Source organism: Polyergus mexicanus, unplaced genomic scaffold (assembly GCF_030449975.1).
Source record: "Polyergus mexicanus isolate NDT 795.1 unplaced genomic scaffold, iyPolMexi1.0 SCAF_7, whole genome shotgun sequence".
Taxonomy (NCBI): domain Eukaryota; kingdom Metazoa; phylum Arthropoda; class Insecta; order Hymenoptera; family Formicidae; genus Polyergus; species Polyergus mexicanus.
In genome coordinates, this window is record NW_027223327.1 from 294362 (window position 1) to 310369 (window position 16008).

The window sequence follows — 16008 nt, forward strand, 5'->3', positions numbered from 1 at the left end:
TGAGAAAAATACAGTTTTTATTTGACATTAAAATAATGACTACAATATATTCTACCTTGTATTCTTGCAAATTTTTTCAAATTGTAATTTGTAACAATATAAAAGTTAGTATCGCGAATATAAAAATATTTCTGTTTCTATTTCTTTTCTACTACCCATTTTTTTATTTCACAGGAAGTTAAATAATATTTGAATCTTCTTTTAATTCCATCTGTTTTACAGGAAAGCGTGACTGTTGTAAACTTGAGAAAGAGGCCAGATTTAATGCAACATACGCGCTATTAGTTTGCGTATGGTCTTGGATTCTTCGTAGCTAAAGCTTCGTGTGGAGTTATTGTGAGTTCGTATATCTGAAACAGATAGACCATTTTTGTATGCATAATTGGTACAGAATGATGCTTAACTTAAACCGAGAAGAGTTCTCGTGCGGGTAATATTTTATTTTAAAATAACATTCTACAAATGTTGAAATGAAAAGTTGATACATTTTTGACACAGAATACCAGCTATTAAATATTAAATAGAGTAATATAAAATTAAATCATACGCAATTTGCCGATAATCAAAAAAGTACAAAGATTATTTTCTTGCTGATTTAATTAGAGATTCTATAAAAACATACATGAATACATGTATATCGAAGTCATTAAATTATTTCTTAAATAATATCTACATACCTGCACATGGTGTGGCACATTTAAACTATAAATCACTGCATCTGCGATATCAGTGCTCTCCAGTATCGGTATGCCTTCCAAACTTTCATCCAAGCCAAGTTTGGCAAAGCTGTTTTTTAACAACTCCGTGTTTACCATGCCAGGACTGATGCTCTATGTTTATGGAGATTACACAGTATATTTTCAAGTATATTATTTTATTATTATTATTTCAGATCCAAGTGTCTTATCACATTGCGAAAAAGGGCATCGTTATCAACGAACGTAATCGATTAAATCATTGCTAGTGCAAGTTAAATTATAAGCGAGATAAATGGATACTTTTTATGCATACCGTGACTTTTACGTCAAGCTTTGCCTTCGTTATTTCATTGCGTAGACTCGTTGACATTCCAGTGACAGCATATTTACTGGCGCAATATAAACTTACTGCTAAAGTGATGGTCTCTGCATAATGACCACCTATACTGTGGATGAGACAAAAAATTAGTTAACAATACAAGATAAATTTTTTTTTTTGCAAAAGTGAATAGTAATTGACATAAATTACGTCTCAGTTAACATTGTTTCTTTATATGTTTGTTGAGTATATTTATAAATAATATATCTATAAAAATATACATTATATATTAGATATTCATTTCTTATTTATTTCAATAAGATTACAATAAAGGGAGAAGGAACCAGGATCGCGGCATTAATATATCGTGTTAATTCGTATTTATCAGTATTCAACGACTCAAATTTCTTTGTTTAGTGAAAAATTTTAATATAAAATCAGAGTAAATAACTAATAATTTTAGCTGTAAGAGTTTTATATAATTTTGTTCAAATCGTACATATCACTCTCGCATACCACAGATATTTTCCATACAAAACATTCAAAACTTTTTGATTACACGCTTTCAGCTCCATAAAAAGACTATATTACACGACAAGAGTATGTAGATTATTAATAAATAAAATTGTTTAGTCTTTTTTTGCAATCAGGTCCTTGTACTTGTATTTTTTTTTTCCACGACAATATACAATTACAAGTTTGAAATTGTATTCGCGAACATAATCCAAATTTTATAATACCTACCTGTTAATATTAATGATATGACCTGTAGCCTTGCGCTTTTTGACAGATTGTACCAATTCCCGCGAACAGATCGCCATCGCAATCACATTTACATCCAGAATTTTGCGGTAATTCTCTGTTGATCCCTCTTTCGATAAAAAAATGTGTGGTAATTAATATATGTAGCTTGTGTATACATTATATAAAAATAAATTGAAATATCGCACAAATTTGGGAAAATTCGACCAGTAAACAGCGTTTTCGAGAAGAAAAATGAAAAAAGGAAGAGTATATACCTACCTATAATCGGCTCGTTTACGATTACGCCAGCGTTATTGATCAACACATCAACACCACCCAATTCTTCCTCTGCCCATTTGAATACCTTGAGAATTTCCTCTTCTTGTCGGACATCGCATACCATCGGATAGACTTCGCCATTAAATTCACTTTTGATACTCGCCGCCAATTCCTCCAGCTTTTCCAGTCTTCTAGCGACGATGATCACTTTCATTCCATTCTTCGCGAGCGCTTTCGCGATTTGCATGCCTATTCCGGAGCTCGCTCCGGTGACTAAAGCGACTTTTCCTTCCCAACGATCCATCACGGTAGAAATCTCACGAAGCACTGTTGAGGAACTCTTCATGGATCGCGTTTTGGTCTCTTTTGAACGCTTACCCTCACCAACGTCAATCGCAAACAGTACTGCTTATTGTTAACCAATGAATTGGAAGAGATACCGACTGTTTAGAAAAGCCTGGGTAAGCAGAATAATCAGTACAGAAAATCGACATTGATTTGACCGATTTTATTTTCGCACAAAGTATCGCTGGCTAATCGTGGCTAATTGTAAACAGAGATTTTGTGTTAAGATATTTATTTATAGATTTTCTAAAATTTCAAACATTTCCAAATGACCCACTTTATCTGTGAGGTGATTAGATGTCATGTTGCCAATGATCGTTGCCAATAATATGTTGACATAGCAACAAGATTATACACTTGTTTAAATACTTTTTGCTTATTTTATGGATAGATACTCAATTTTTTTTATGATGGTATGTTCTTTGCTGATAAGGATAATGCGTGCGATAACAAGTATTGTAATAAAAAAAAATTGAGTGACTGTGAAGGACACAGTTCTAGTCTTGCGTGCTTCGGTATAATTGCGTTAACTCATTATATTAAATGATATCTTGCATTTTGCGTATATATAAGAGTCCGCATAAACGACTTATTTATAACTTCGTTTATAACAAATTAATTTATTGCAGGCATCTTTATACAAGTACATTATATTATACTCTTCATGTATATTATAGTACATATATATATATATATGTAATAGGTGCATTTGGCAAAATTAAACAAACTTAAAATGATATTAAGAAGAAAAGAGAGATATCTAAGAAATTGTTATTTCACACTTTTATAACATTTTATTCTATAGATCCAATTTTTTTTGCGTTTGTATAAATTTTCCTAAATTTATATCCTTTAAAATGTCGATGAAGAGAATCTGTCAACGTAAATTTTATCAGGAATATAAATTTCTATATGTGATAACATCTCATGATATGTCCAAATGTATGTGATAACATACAGAAATTTACATTGGTTTGACTCGCAAATCCGTAATGACTGTTATAAAATAGGCTTTCATCGTAATGTTAAGCTAAATACTCGTCAAAATGTCTTATCTCTCAAGGGAATGACACATTGCTATGATGCAATAACGATATTTTAAATATATACATATCTTGCGGTTATAGATACGCCGATTATTTTGCAATTACTAATAAATTCTCAATATGTTTGTTCTTATAACAAAATTAAAGTAAAAAATCGTGAAAAGTGATTAGGTGCGATACAATTTATACCAAGGAATCATATTTTATATTATATGAATCAAAAAAGATATCACCTTATGTGCACCGAAAACAAGTCTAACAATAAACGTCAATTTGGTTAAATCATAACAACTTGATTGATATTCTGACTAGTATTCTGTTTTAGATTTCTTCTGAATTATTACCATCATTATTCGCTGAAACATCGAGTGAAAAAGTTTCGAGGATGCGATGAGAGAAGGACGATGAAATTTTCGATTCGATTGAGTATCATCGAAAGAATATCCGATGTCAAATATTTGTTTATAAATACAATATTTACATTCGGCGGTCGCTTCTCGTGCGTTTCATGTTAGTTTCTTTTAGAAAGGTGACAACTCGTAAACAGCTTACGTTGCAAAACTAAATTCTTGCGAATGGAGATGAGAGAATGCCGAATGTGGGTTATCGAAAAAATTCCGAGTTAAAAATCAGATGACACAACGACGGAGGTCGCAGTCAAAGCGGTGAACGATAACGGGTAGGGAGGAAAGATTTTGAATATCGCTGATGATGCTGCTCTGAAGTGTCCTTCCTACTGAATTTCTACCTTTAACTCGCTCTCTCTCTCTCTCTCTCTCTCTCTCTCTCTCTCTCGTTCCGCTTTCCTTCTTTTCCGATCTCGTGTCTCGCGTCATGACTGCGGCTTACGATCTCGGAGCGCATCTGTCTTATAACAAGGGTGAACGAAACATTGAATCCACGTGTGCCGAAGATCCGCGATTCCTTTCTTAATATAGAAAAAAAAAAAAAATATCAAGGTTAATTCAATTATTATTATCGCGCGCATATAAAAGTTTTAATATTTCATATTTATTTTTTTTTCTATATAGATCTAGGCCGATAACGCAAATAATATTTACACACTATTTCCTTATTAAATATGTATGTGTACGACCCTTATTTTTTAAGCTATCGTTTAAACAATATATATATCAAAAGTTTTTCAAGATTGAAAAAAAGCTTCTTTTAAACATTTTCTTATTAAATTTTGAAAACAATGATTAACTCACACACTCTCCAATGCGTGACTTTTCGAATTCATAGAGATTATGAGATAGCCAATGTAAATGGAAAAAAGTAATTAATAGCGGCAAAACAACGCGAGCCATTCGACTGCAATGAACTTGAGCGGTATAATGAGAGTAAGAAATGGGTGACTCGCAGAGATTAGATTCGGATAGGAAACGATAGCGCAGAGATTTCTGCTCACGGACGAGGGATTAAAGATCTACGAGTGGCCCGCTTGGGATTAAAGTTGGATTATACCGCGGCAAACGCGCGATATGGATAGCCGGGAACTGAGAAATATATGTTCTTATTGTTAGAAAAGTTTTTCTGCAATTACGTTCTACTAATCGTTTATATACGCTTGTCATCTTTGTATAAGATCATCTTTTTTTACACAACGAAAGAACATTATAAATAATTATATAAACGAGTATATAGAAGAGAATAGCGCGTACGCGCTCACGCACTATAGATATATACGTATAAAGTGAATAAGGTATTTTTAGAGATGAAATAGAAAATGTGTGATGATGACTAAGAATGTATGACGTCTTTATTCCCGGTGCACATCGTTGCGCTTACCTCACTGTTCCGAACCGCATTATCATACTATTCGAGATTGGTATTGCTGTCCGAGACACGATACGATTCATGAAAAGAGGATACCCCAAAGTTGCGGAGAAAACGTGATATTATGCGCCGTCTTCGATTAGAAAGTTTCATTTGCTTTCTCAAGTTTGACACGTGGGTATCGCCTATCTTTCACTTTACATATAAATTTGCAAGTTTGAAGATAAAAAGGAACATACTTTTTAACAGATAAAAGAGAAGAATATATATAATTTGACTCAATGATTAAATTTTTAATGTCTTACGTGTATATCGATTTTCTGAAAGATTTTCCAAATCTTAATGTAAAATAACGTGTATGAGACATATAAAGTTTCGCATGGTTTTGGACGGTTTAAATTTGAATACACGAGATAAAATGATTGATGATTAAAATTTTGAATTAAAATCATGTAAAATTTACTTATAAGCAATTTATTAGTTTAGCGTTTGGTTGTCTAAAAGTCAATATATAATAAACGTTTTTATATCTTAACCAAGCAGAAATATATTTTACAAATCGATCATTGAAATTAAGATTGAGCTTTTATGGATCGCATGTAGCGGGACGAAATAGATTTTGTATTGACGACATGTCAGAATGTGTCGCGCATCCTGTTTGGAAATGCCGGAAATTGTGAGCACCCCTAACAAATATGATCCCTGAATCAAGACACCTCCGATGACGGGAGCTCCCGATTGTCTCAAGTAATCCGTGTCGATCTTTTTACTTTCGATTTTGGATAAACGTGGGGACGAGCATTGCCACGAACACAAAGACATGGCCAAATTGCGAATGTCGCGCCATATATCTTTGTGACATTTTTACTTAAAAATCATCAGGATAAATTGTTTCACTTATTCTCCGAATTTTGATCTTTTGCGTTTCAAAAATTCTGAAGATTACAGTTTATATTATTATGTCGCTACTACATTATATCAATGCATGTATGTATGTATATATATATATAATGTTGCAATCTTATAATAATCAAAAGCATGTATACGAGTGTGTGCATAAATACGATCGTGAAACGAATAATCGTTGAATGATACGATTGTAAAACGCATTTGCATCTAAATGTACACAGCATATAAATATATGTTATTATGTAACCTTGTATCAATAACGCGTAAAATGTTGAGGCGTTTATTTTTCTCCGTCGTATCCTTTCGTAGCAAACTACGCATTTAACTCTATGCATTTAATTAAAACTCACTCGCGATATGACTATTTGTCGAATATTAAAGCGCACATACGTCGCTCTGCAATGGAGAAAAATCCTCGAGGACTCTCGTTCACGAAAGATTGACGTGCAATTAAATTATGTCCGATACGATCCTCACACATCGAAAGTTGTAGAATCTATTGTTATCGCGGTAACCAAGGCCGATAAAATTTCACGATCCGGTTATTAATATAATTATAATATAGCATTGCATAAGATGTAGCACAATTTTACGAGCAAATGTCCATTTTGCGTCAAATGTGATATGGTATATTTAATATTTACGTATCTACGTGAGATTCATGGAAAATATCTACAATTCGTCGCTACGAATTGTACAAGAGTTACGGAATGACAGAAAAATATGTATGTAATATGTGCAGCTATGAGGTATCCCTACGCAGGAATATTCCGTTGTAGAAACGATCCTCCCGGGACGATGGGCACAGCTTTGCCAGCACGAATGGATCTCGTATGATCATTTTGCGAGAACAAATGGTACGCACTTTCGTCGAAAGCCCGATATAAAGTGGCCTTCACTTTCCTGCTTTCTTTGTTATATATGTTTTGGCGCAATTATTTTATCCGAAACTTCATATTAGCTCGGTCGAACCTGACCTTTATTCCTAGGAAAAGGTAGTAAATAAGCAGAAAATAAAGTAGACGAGTTTATAATGTATGTAGGCATTTGTTTTTATTTATATACATATATACATAATTATACTTGAAATAATTTCTACTTTTAACGTTTTAATATTTTTATTGCAATGAATTTTTAATATAATTCTAATATAATAATATATTTTTTTTTAAATAGAGACACTTTTTCATGATATTATTAATTTCTAAACATTTAAAAATTAAAAAGTTAAAAAAATTAAAAATTAAAAATTGAAAGCGTCATTCGTTATAATTTTTTTTATCGATAAATGTATTCTTATACAAAAAGCACGTTTTATTTTAGGTATAGGAAAAAGAAACGCGTACGACACACGACGGAGAACGAATTCGTGGATAATTCTGATCATCGATACGCATCAACTTAATCGATGGTGAAAAACGGCTTTGCTGATATTTTTGACAGACAACGGGTGACCGTAACGTTGGATGCGTTTCCGACAAGCGGTGGACGCGGTTTACTTTCTATATGGATCCATTTGCTCGCAAACTTATACGCTAGGTATATACCATACTTGAAAATAGACAGGATTTTTCTCTTCTCTTTAAGGGAAAATGGTCATTAATCTTAGATACTTCTTTTTCACTCATTGTTTTTGTAGAACATTTTCGTACAACATTTGTGTCAAGCGAAACTATTACGCGGATCCAATATTTTAAGTGTTATATGTAATATTATGTTTTTTGAGTGTTATACGTATAATTAAATTTTTCTCAGTAAAAATACACGCATTTTTTTTTATTTAGATTATATCTAAATTTTTTTTTTATATACACACATTTATACACGTTCAGTCAAGTATTCGATTATATCTTACAATAAGTTAATTTGAAAATTTTTAAAGAATTATAAATTGTCGTAATACATAATTGCAATTTGTATATTATAGATGGAGTTGTTTGTTAATTGTGAAAAACTCGACACACGCTCGCATAAATCGAAAATATTATTATCAGACAAATGTTTCTGCAACTTAAAGATTCAATAAAGAATCGTATATTAGCCTCATAATATATATGCTTGGGAACGAAAGCAAAGTCCTGCATCGCGATGAAATGTGTTGTCGTAAAATCAGTTCTGTCATTCTGCACTCTGCCACAAAAATGTATCCGAGTGCTTTCTATTGATTGATTACTTTTATACGAGAATCTTTTTGTAGGATCATATATGAGAGATCATATATCACTCACAATACTTTTTCTCCACGTTAAGTATCTTCAAAGTGGAAGAGGATAATTAATTTAGGATCAATGAAAACGAGACAATTCGAATTTTATATAGTTATAGTTATTAGTATAATCAAGATATGTATAAAATGTATAAATAAGATTAATTTTTTGTATTACTGGCATTCTATTTTATAAATATCAATATTTTATCAAAAATGCACTCGTTTGCTGTTATTGATATTATTTAAAAAAAAAGGCTTCAACTATATCAGATATAGATAAAATATCAGAAAAAATAATTAACCATCAAAATTTGATTAACCAGCACAACCGATCGAATTTTTCGCACATTTCAAGTTAAACCTTGTTATTTTTTTTAAACAATTCTCTCCTTTATAAATATAATAAGAATAATCCAACTTAAAAGCTGATATTATTATTCTTGTTAAATATGATAAATTTTGTAAAATAATTATAACGATGGAGAACGGGAGAAATGGAGATAGAGAAAGAAGTGTAAGGTTGGTGGGGATTGATAGCGGAGGGTGGAAAATGTGTGCGTGTGTGTGCGGTGTTTCCACCCTTCGTCAGCTGTCCTGTTTGGAGCAGTCAGTGCGCGTTGTGGCTTCGCCACGTGCTTCTCGCGATCCTTACCTGCGATCCTTATCTTTACTTTGTCCAACCGAGTCCACGTATCGGGATTATATTATAATTTCCATAATGAAAATATTTTCCAGAAACGATTCGACCTAACGTACTTGATCGGCCCGATCGAAAATGTCAAGAATATCCTTGCTGTCATCGTGACTACGTATCAAAAGCTTCAGAATGTCACGAAATGACACAAACACGTGCGCTCTTGGTAAGTTTTTAAAAAAACTTGAGATATTAAGACTCTTGGAAAATTTATTAGAATTTTGCTCAATCAATTCACTTTTGTGTCATATAAGCACATAAAATAAAATATTTATGTTTATTTATTTTATATGTTATTTATATGTTATATGTACATATGCTACAAAAATTTGATAAAATTTTGATAATGATAATTTTATGATAATGACACTAGTTTTATTGATATAAAAATATAATTAGTATTCTGTGTATGATTTAAATACCTATATATATATATATTGTTTTATCTTATTTTGCAATACATATTTTTAGATTTATATTTTTTTATTAATATAATAACATTATGATTTTATTTTAATCGGTGTTGCTTGGCTTAAACAATGCTAAAAGAAGATAATTTCTTGCATTTATGCCAAACGATGTGACATGATTTTCAGTAATGTCATAATTATCGACCAAGTGCTTTTGTCTAAGAACATAAGTCTTTTTTTCTGCTTAACTTAAACGAACTTTGTTGACGGTCCTTTATTGTACCTTCGTTTTTTTACTGTTTCGATTCTTTCGATCTATCTATCTAGCCACTGTCACCATCTTTTTCTCCTATCACCGAGAAGGAAAACGTTCTCATTCTTCATTGATACGAATATTTACACGATTAATTTCGAATGCTTTTTGAATGCTTTAAAATTATACAAATATCAGACGTACAATTGTGTGTTGTTTGCGTCAAACTAAATATTAATTTGATTTGGTTACTCATTTAGTATACAATCAAAAGACAAATATATCAGTAAAATGTAATGCTTTTTACGAAAATAATGTGATGCTTTTCGCGGAATAAAATTTCAAACTGACTTAGACAAACAGTCCCGTACAGAGAGTCGAATGAATATGGGAGACAGCGCGCCATGGAAAACTTTGCCAGCGAAGATAAAACGCCATTGGCTAAACCGATAAACATCAGAAAGCTTTAGTTAGGTTGAAAAATGCGACGTTTCGAGCTTCGAGGCTTCGTTCGAGTGTGGTGAGAAAAATGCCGTAAAAAGTAACGCTTACGATCCTCGCTTCGAACGGAAGCGATCCGTACTTTGTTCGAGTATTTTCCGGTATTTGCCCGTCATACATTTATCGGTTCCCGACAGAAAAACGAAAGCATCCATCCTTCGGGGCGATACGATGAGAAGACATTGAAATCGCAAACGAGTTTTGCTCAAGTATACACGGAGACGTGTCATCTGTGTATACCTCGTTGGAAAACTTCATAAATTATATCGATACCAATCCGTCTCCTCTCCCACTTTTCCTCCCCACAGGCAAAGAAAGAATCATGGCAAGAGGCGCGAGAATATGCCGTCAGTCCATAATATCCTTGAGAAATGTTATACTTATTCCAATGCGCAAAGGTAGATCTTCACTAGATTTATATAGCCGAGATAAATCATTTTTTACCGATATCTTTCCTTCTCTTTTTTATTAAAAGTAAACATTTTTCACAATAAATAATTAGCAATGACATAATTCATTTACAATATTATGCTCTGATAAAACTATTATTTTACAATTTTGAAGAGAAAAAGAGATATTATAATTTGAAAGATTTATCTATCGACTTGTCCCGAAATGTAACATTTCTTTTTTTAACGAATAATAATATGCCTTTGTTGCTCTTGTTGAGAAAATCTCGAGACAAATATAATACATGATAAGATTACGATAAGATAATTTCAGAATATAAGTGACTCTCATTGTCGCATTAACAGCAATATACGTGATGTAACTTATAATAGGATGACTCGACATCTATCTATGCAATTTACCGTAACAGGTAAATAATAAGTGCGCTATGTATTGAAAGGCTAAATGTCGACTATTACGACGACTGTTCTTTTAGATCATAGTAGTTAATAGTATTATTAATTTATTGGAGAGTTAAATCATAAACTACTAACGATGATCGTTCCTGGTACATAGACATTTGATAATGTATTCAAGTACTTACATAATTTAAAGCTGCAAAATTAAAAATTAAATGCTACGACCTCGTTTGTGTGATATTCTCATCAAAATAAAGTCCATTTGAAATTGGTTGAGAAATCTGTCGTTGAAGAATAACATGTTGTAAAAGTGGGTGGGGGATGCTCTATATAAAATTTATAAGACTTTCTAGAACACACACAGGTGTATATTTCAAGCTGCCCTTACACGATTAAAGCGCTCAAAAATTTATCATTTAAGACAAGACAAGAAAATAGAAAACAAAATAGATTGGTTGTATATACAGTCATCGAAAAAAATAGTAGTGAAAGACTATATCGAAAGGAGAGTGGAGAGAAAGAGAAAGGAAAATAAGGGTTGGAAGGATGCGATTTTCTTTCTCAGTCTCTCGAATTTTCCAGGGTGCTGCCGCTGTTGCTGTCATTCGGCTCGCGAGCCCCTTCGACATCTTCCTCCTCGTGCGCTTCTTGATGCGCCGAGCCACGCTCCGTGGACCCGTGATCCTCGTCGTATCGCTGCCCATCGTTTCCGACTTCCTCCATCGAATACTGTCGCGGCTGCACAGTTCGTTGCAGCATCTGCGGACTACGAGCTCGCGATGCTGAATTGCCCCTCGATTTCGCCCTTTCCGTCTCTTTCCGTCTCGGTTCCCGACACGATGGTTTACTCGCTGAAATAAATATCTACAGATTAAAGGGGATGGATAGGGAGGGGGCAGGGAGGAAGAGAATCAAGATTGCTGCGAATTAAGAATAACAATTACACGCACACACAGAGAACAAGGCCATGATTTTCAGCCAGATAAAAATCATATTTTCCTATAATATCCAGAATTAATCTTTTACGGTGTAGGGTGCAGATATTAGCGCGATTATACAATATATCTCAAACTTGACATTACATCCTTTAAATTTAAGGGATTTAATAATATACAAGATTTTACACGCGCGATTAACCCTTTTCATTCGTTTTTATTTTATATAAAAAATATAACAGAATGAAAAGTTGTGTATACAAGAGTCGAATTGGCACTATGCAATCTCTTAAGAATTAAAAATATAAAATTCAAAAATTCGAAAGCTAGTACGATATATTATTAAAAATTCCATCTGGTATCAAAGAATAAGATATAAATCATCTTAATTTATTAGAGTATATTTGAGGAAATTGTGAAATAAAAAAAGGGAGCGCATAATTTTGAATCTATCGCTATAATTCTACTCTAGCGTGATATAAATTACATCGTGAGACGCGCTTCCGGTTCACGTCGCTTTCGCGATCGCTCTCATCGGAGAAGTCGGACTCGAGCTCTCGCTTGGATAGTCTCGAACGTTTCGTTTGGCGATTTAATGGTACGGATGGCTCGTCGTCCCTTTCGTGCAAGCTGTACCGTCCGGTACATCTGTGTACACGCGACCGATCCTCCACCGACTCCTCGTCCTCGTATCTGCGCTTTCGCTGCTGTCGCTGTAAACATCAGAATTGTATCCCTCGTATGATTTTGTCCAGCGAATAATCCTCGTTTGAATATGTAACGTGCGAAGAAAAAATTGCGATAATTGTCATATTATTGCCGTTGTCTCAAGATAGGCTCTTATTACAATCCATTTGAGATTCACTTGGCTCAAAGTGTAATGGATATATCATAATGCAACCCCGTAACATTTAACCACGGAAAACTGACACACACACACACACACATAGAGAGAGAATATAACAAATATATATTTAAATGAATATAATAGACACGATAAATGTTATCGTTAAGATAATAATCGCACCTTTCGTTTTTGAACGGACGTGTTGGATCGTCTAGGATACGGCGAGCGTCGCGATTTCCTTCTCGCTTTACTACTACGATGTTTGCTGCTTCGTCGCCGTGACGTATTTCTTTTCCTATATTTATAAATATCAAGTGGAGAGAATCGTAAGCTATCTATTTCCAATCGTGTTCGTTCTCAAATTCCGTATTTTACAATAATTCCATAAGAGTCAGACTTTTTTTATATTAGCATTTTATCCTCATTTATTTTACCATCGTAACTCGATTCATAAAATCGTAAACAAAAAAGCCCATCACTTTTGTAATAACTTTGCGAGATTTTAATAAGTTGAGGAAAAGAGAGCGCGGACATTTGACGTTATTCATCGTAGAGATAATACGCGGCATACTTGCGCTCCTCTGTTCGACGAGAAGAGGATTCCGTTTTGTCGATTGGCGCTTGTACGTTGGATTTCGACTTGTTCTCCTCGGTTGTTTTATCGTCGCTAGTTGATTCTTTGCTGGCAGATGGAGTAGAGACAGAAGCGGGATTCAGAATAGCCAATGCTTTGTAACGACCGCTTCTATGTCGTAAAAGTCCGGCGTTCACCGCATGTTTTAGAGCTCGATGCACCTGCGATGCATAAGGAAATATACATATATAGATTGTGTGAAACTTTATCCTTATTAATTAACGCCAATAGATTGCCAGAGAAGAACAACTCAAATCATAATGCGTACAATTATACAATTATATTGTATTTGTGTTACAAACCTGCAGTGTCAGGTTCTTGGGCGGTACGTTGCTCTGCAGGATAAAACTGAGGACTTCGCGAGCCGATGAACCTCTAGTGTCGCCAAGATTCATCACCGCGTCTAGAACGCGAGCGATGAGTCGAGGATTCGACGGTCGAACCATCTTGAAATTTTACCATTCACACAATATGCACCTGACTAAATTTTCACTCTTTTAGATGATGAATTTAAATCTGATAAATTATTACATACGATACTCGATAAAGGATGATTTGTATAAATATTAATATAATCGGAGTTTGATAATCGTAGATTTTAATTTTTACGTTTTCTATAGTTATATACACCGTAGAATATTTACATTTTGGGCAGATAAATATCGTGCATCTGTTCACTTTTCTTTGTGTGCTTCCAGTGGATTTTATTACGGGATTACACTTGAAATTTTTGATGCCGCTTTAAATTTCGAAACCAATGCCACGTCTGTATGTACAATATTATCTGACAAATGCTCGAAGTGAAAAAAAACGTTCAATCGTTCTTTTTTTTGTGCAACGAACGGTCTTGATAAATCCGTCGTAAATGCGTCTCTTTCTTTCACAGGCATCACAGCGAATTTCGTTGGGACATGTCAGCATCCGCGTCGAAGTTGTCGCCGAAATATCCGTTGTCTTCTTGTCTATTGTCTCCGCGCGATACTCGCTTCGTCTGTTCAACGATGCTTCTCTTTTCGGAATCCCCGAAAGTTTTTCATCTCGATCGCCTGTCCTGAGTAAATCGACATTCCGAGCATTCCGATGATTAGCTAAGAAAGCAATCGAGACACGCGCATTCGGTTTAATTTCAGGAATTGAGATTTATAATTTTAAATTCATATAATTCGACGAGAGGTTTGAAAGAGGTTCTCGACTATTAAATTAATAATCTCTGTGTGTAATTGCGAAATATTTACTCGAAACGCGACAATCGACGCGCATTTCGCATTATACATTTCGGCGCCGTCTATAACGTATCGAAAATTCACGTTGTCTCATCTCAATTTATAGCTTTGTAACGCAAAGTACTGTCATGGTACGTCAGTGCCGGGGATTTTCACGGTATCGTGGTCTCGAATTATTAATTAAACATTAAGGAAACGCCTGTTATCCTCTCTCGTTGCCTACATGCGTATGTTAAACACTGTATGACTTGTATTCTGTATTCTTCACCGCTGACAGAGATACGTTGCGAGCATACGATATATTCGTATTATAACGAAAATGATGTTTCGTTATATATATATATATATATATATATATATATATATATATATATATATAACGAAATAAATCGCACGATTTATTTATTTATTATTGCTTTATATTATTATTTCTAAAACATGTATCGTATATCTATCAAAAATCGTGGGTATCGATCTTGAAACATTTTTCTTAAAGATTTTTCAAGGATTAAAAACGATCGGCTTTTTGGAAAGAATCAAAAATGAAAAAATGCAAAAGTATCAGTCATCTCTGCTTTCATCTAACGCGTCATACTTTTAGTTATAAACACATTTTTAGAAGATAATCGCACATACCATAATTTGAAAAATTCTCACGCCTTTTCAAGCCGCGTTGAATAACTAAAATCCTCGCTTCCGGTACACAGTATATACGAATAATCACGATGCCGATAATCAGACCGCTCTAGTCGCGAATGGTGCCCATCTTTCAAAGCGCATCCCAGTATTTACGTATGTACGAATAACTGTTTACGTTGCGGTGCGGTTCGTTCGTTCGTTCGTTCGCTTTGAAATGTACGAAATGCTATCTTTGGCTACAAACTATTTTCGAGAGAACGTGCGAGTGTACGTGCTACAGGCGGCACATTTACCGATTCGACACCTGTCTATCTACTATGCGTTATCGCGCTTCGATGCCCAAAACTGCAACAAAACGCAGGACATTTAAGAGATATCTAAAAAAACATTTGAAAAGTTAGATAGACGCCCTCTGCGTCCATTAGACATTTGTATTATTTATAATATACGCATTATGAATTATCATTGTATTACAAAAAAAGGTAGGGAGTAATAAAAATATGAAAACACAGAAAAAAATATATTCAACTACTTATATATACTATTTAAATTTAAGCTGAATTTTTATTTTCTTCGATTTAATTATTTTGCAAAACATACACAAATTATTATGTATAAATAATAACTGTCGCATTTCTTATATGATCGTTACAATTCGCCGTATATTATAATTCTTCTCAAGTTGTACACTTTTTTTTTGTTATTAATTGTTCCAAAGGCACTTGACAATCCGAC

General features: G+C 33.7%; 3 protein-coding genes across 6 annotated transcripts in view; 1 reads left to right on the forward strand and 2 right to left on the reverse strand.

Annotated features, from left to right (window-relative positions):
- LOC138934478 (farnesol dehydrogenase-like) lies at positions 1-2391 on the reverse strand. The gene is made up of 5 exons (XM_070298264.1): positions 2041-2391; positions 1762-1888; positions 1012-1144; positions 678-830; positions 1-350 (listed from the first exon to the last, which is right to left on the reverse strand). The coding sequence occupies exons 1-5, from the start codon at positions 2384-2386 to the stop codon at positions 282-284; spliced, it is 828 nt and encodes a 275-aa protein (XP_070154365.1). The 5' UTR covers positions 2387-2391; the 3' UTR covers positions 1-281.
- Grd (GABA-gated ion channel) overlaps positions 2358-16008 on the forward strand; it is a 26006-nt gene continuing 12355 nt past the window's right edge. For 3 of the 4 annotated variants that reach the window (XM_070298255.1, XM_070298257.1, XM_070298258.1), the window contains exon 1: positions 8961-9188. The gene's annotated coding sequence lies outside the window, so the exon portion shown is untranslated. Of the gene's footprint in view, positions 2502-8960; positions 9189-16008 lie in introns of those variants that run through there. The other variant, XM_070298256.1, reaches the window with a different exon arrangement.
- LOC138934899 (splicing regulatory glutamine/lysine-rich protein 1) lies at positions 11557-13857 on the reverse strand. The gene is made up of 5 exons (XM_070299048.1): positions 13714-13857; positions 13349-13572; positions 12958-13072; positions 12418-12643; positions 11557-11846 (listed from the first exon to the last, which is right to left on the reverse strand). Exons 1-5 carry the CDS (start codon positions 13855-13857, stop codon positions 11557-11559), a joined length of 999 nt encoding a protein of 332 aa, XP_070155149.1.

What these genes read in the sequence shown, in the direction of transcription:
- LOC138934478 (XM_070298264.1), bottom strand. Translation starts at nt 2,386, where the DNA reads ATGAAGAGTTCCTCAACAGTGCTTCGTGAGATTTCTACCGTGATGGAT. An exon ending in CATATCATTAATATTAACAG is followed by an intron (nt 1,145 to 1,761) that starts GTAGGTATTATA and finishes TCTCATCCACAG; the next exon opens with TATAGGTGGTCATTATGCAG. An exon ending in ATGTGCCACACCATGTGCAG is followed by an intron (nt 351 to 677) that starts GTATGTAGATAT and finishes TATCTGTTTCAG; the next exon opens with ATATACGAACTCACAATAAC.
- LOC138934899 (XM_070299048.1), bottom strand. Translation starts at nt 13,857, where the DNA reads ATGGTTCGACCGTCGAATCCTCGACTCATCGCTCGCGTTCTAGACGCG. An exon ending in CGTCCGTTCAAAAACGAAAG is followed by an intron (nt 12,644 to 12,957) that starts GTGCGATTATTA and finishes TGATGTTTACAG; the next exon opens with CGACAGCAGCGAAAGCGCAG. An exon ending in CCGGAAGCGCGTCTCACGAT is followed by an intron (nt 11,847 to 12,417) that starts GTAATTTATATC and finishes TATTTATTTCAG; the next exon opens with CGAGTAAACCATCGTGTCGG.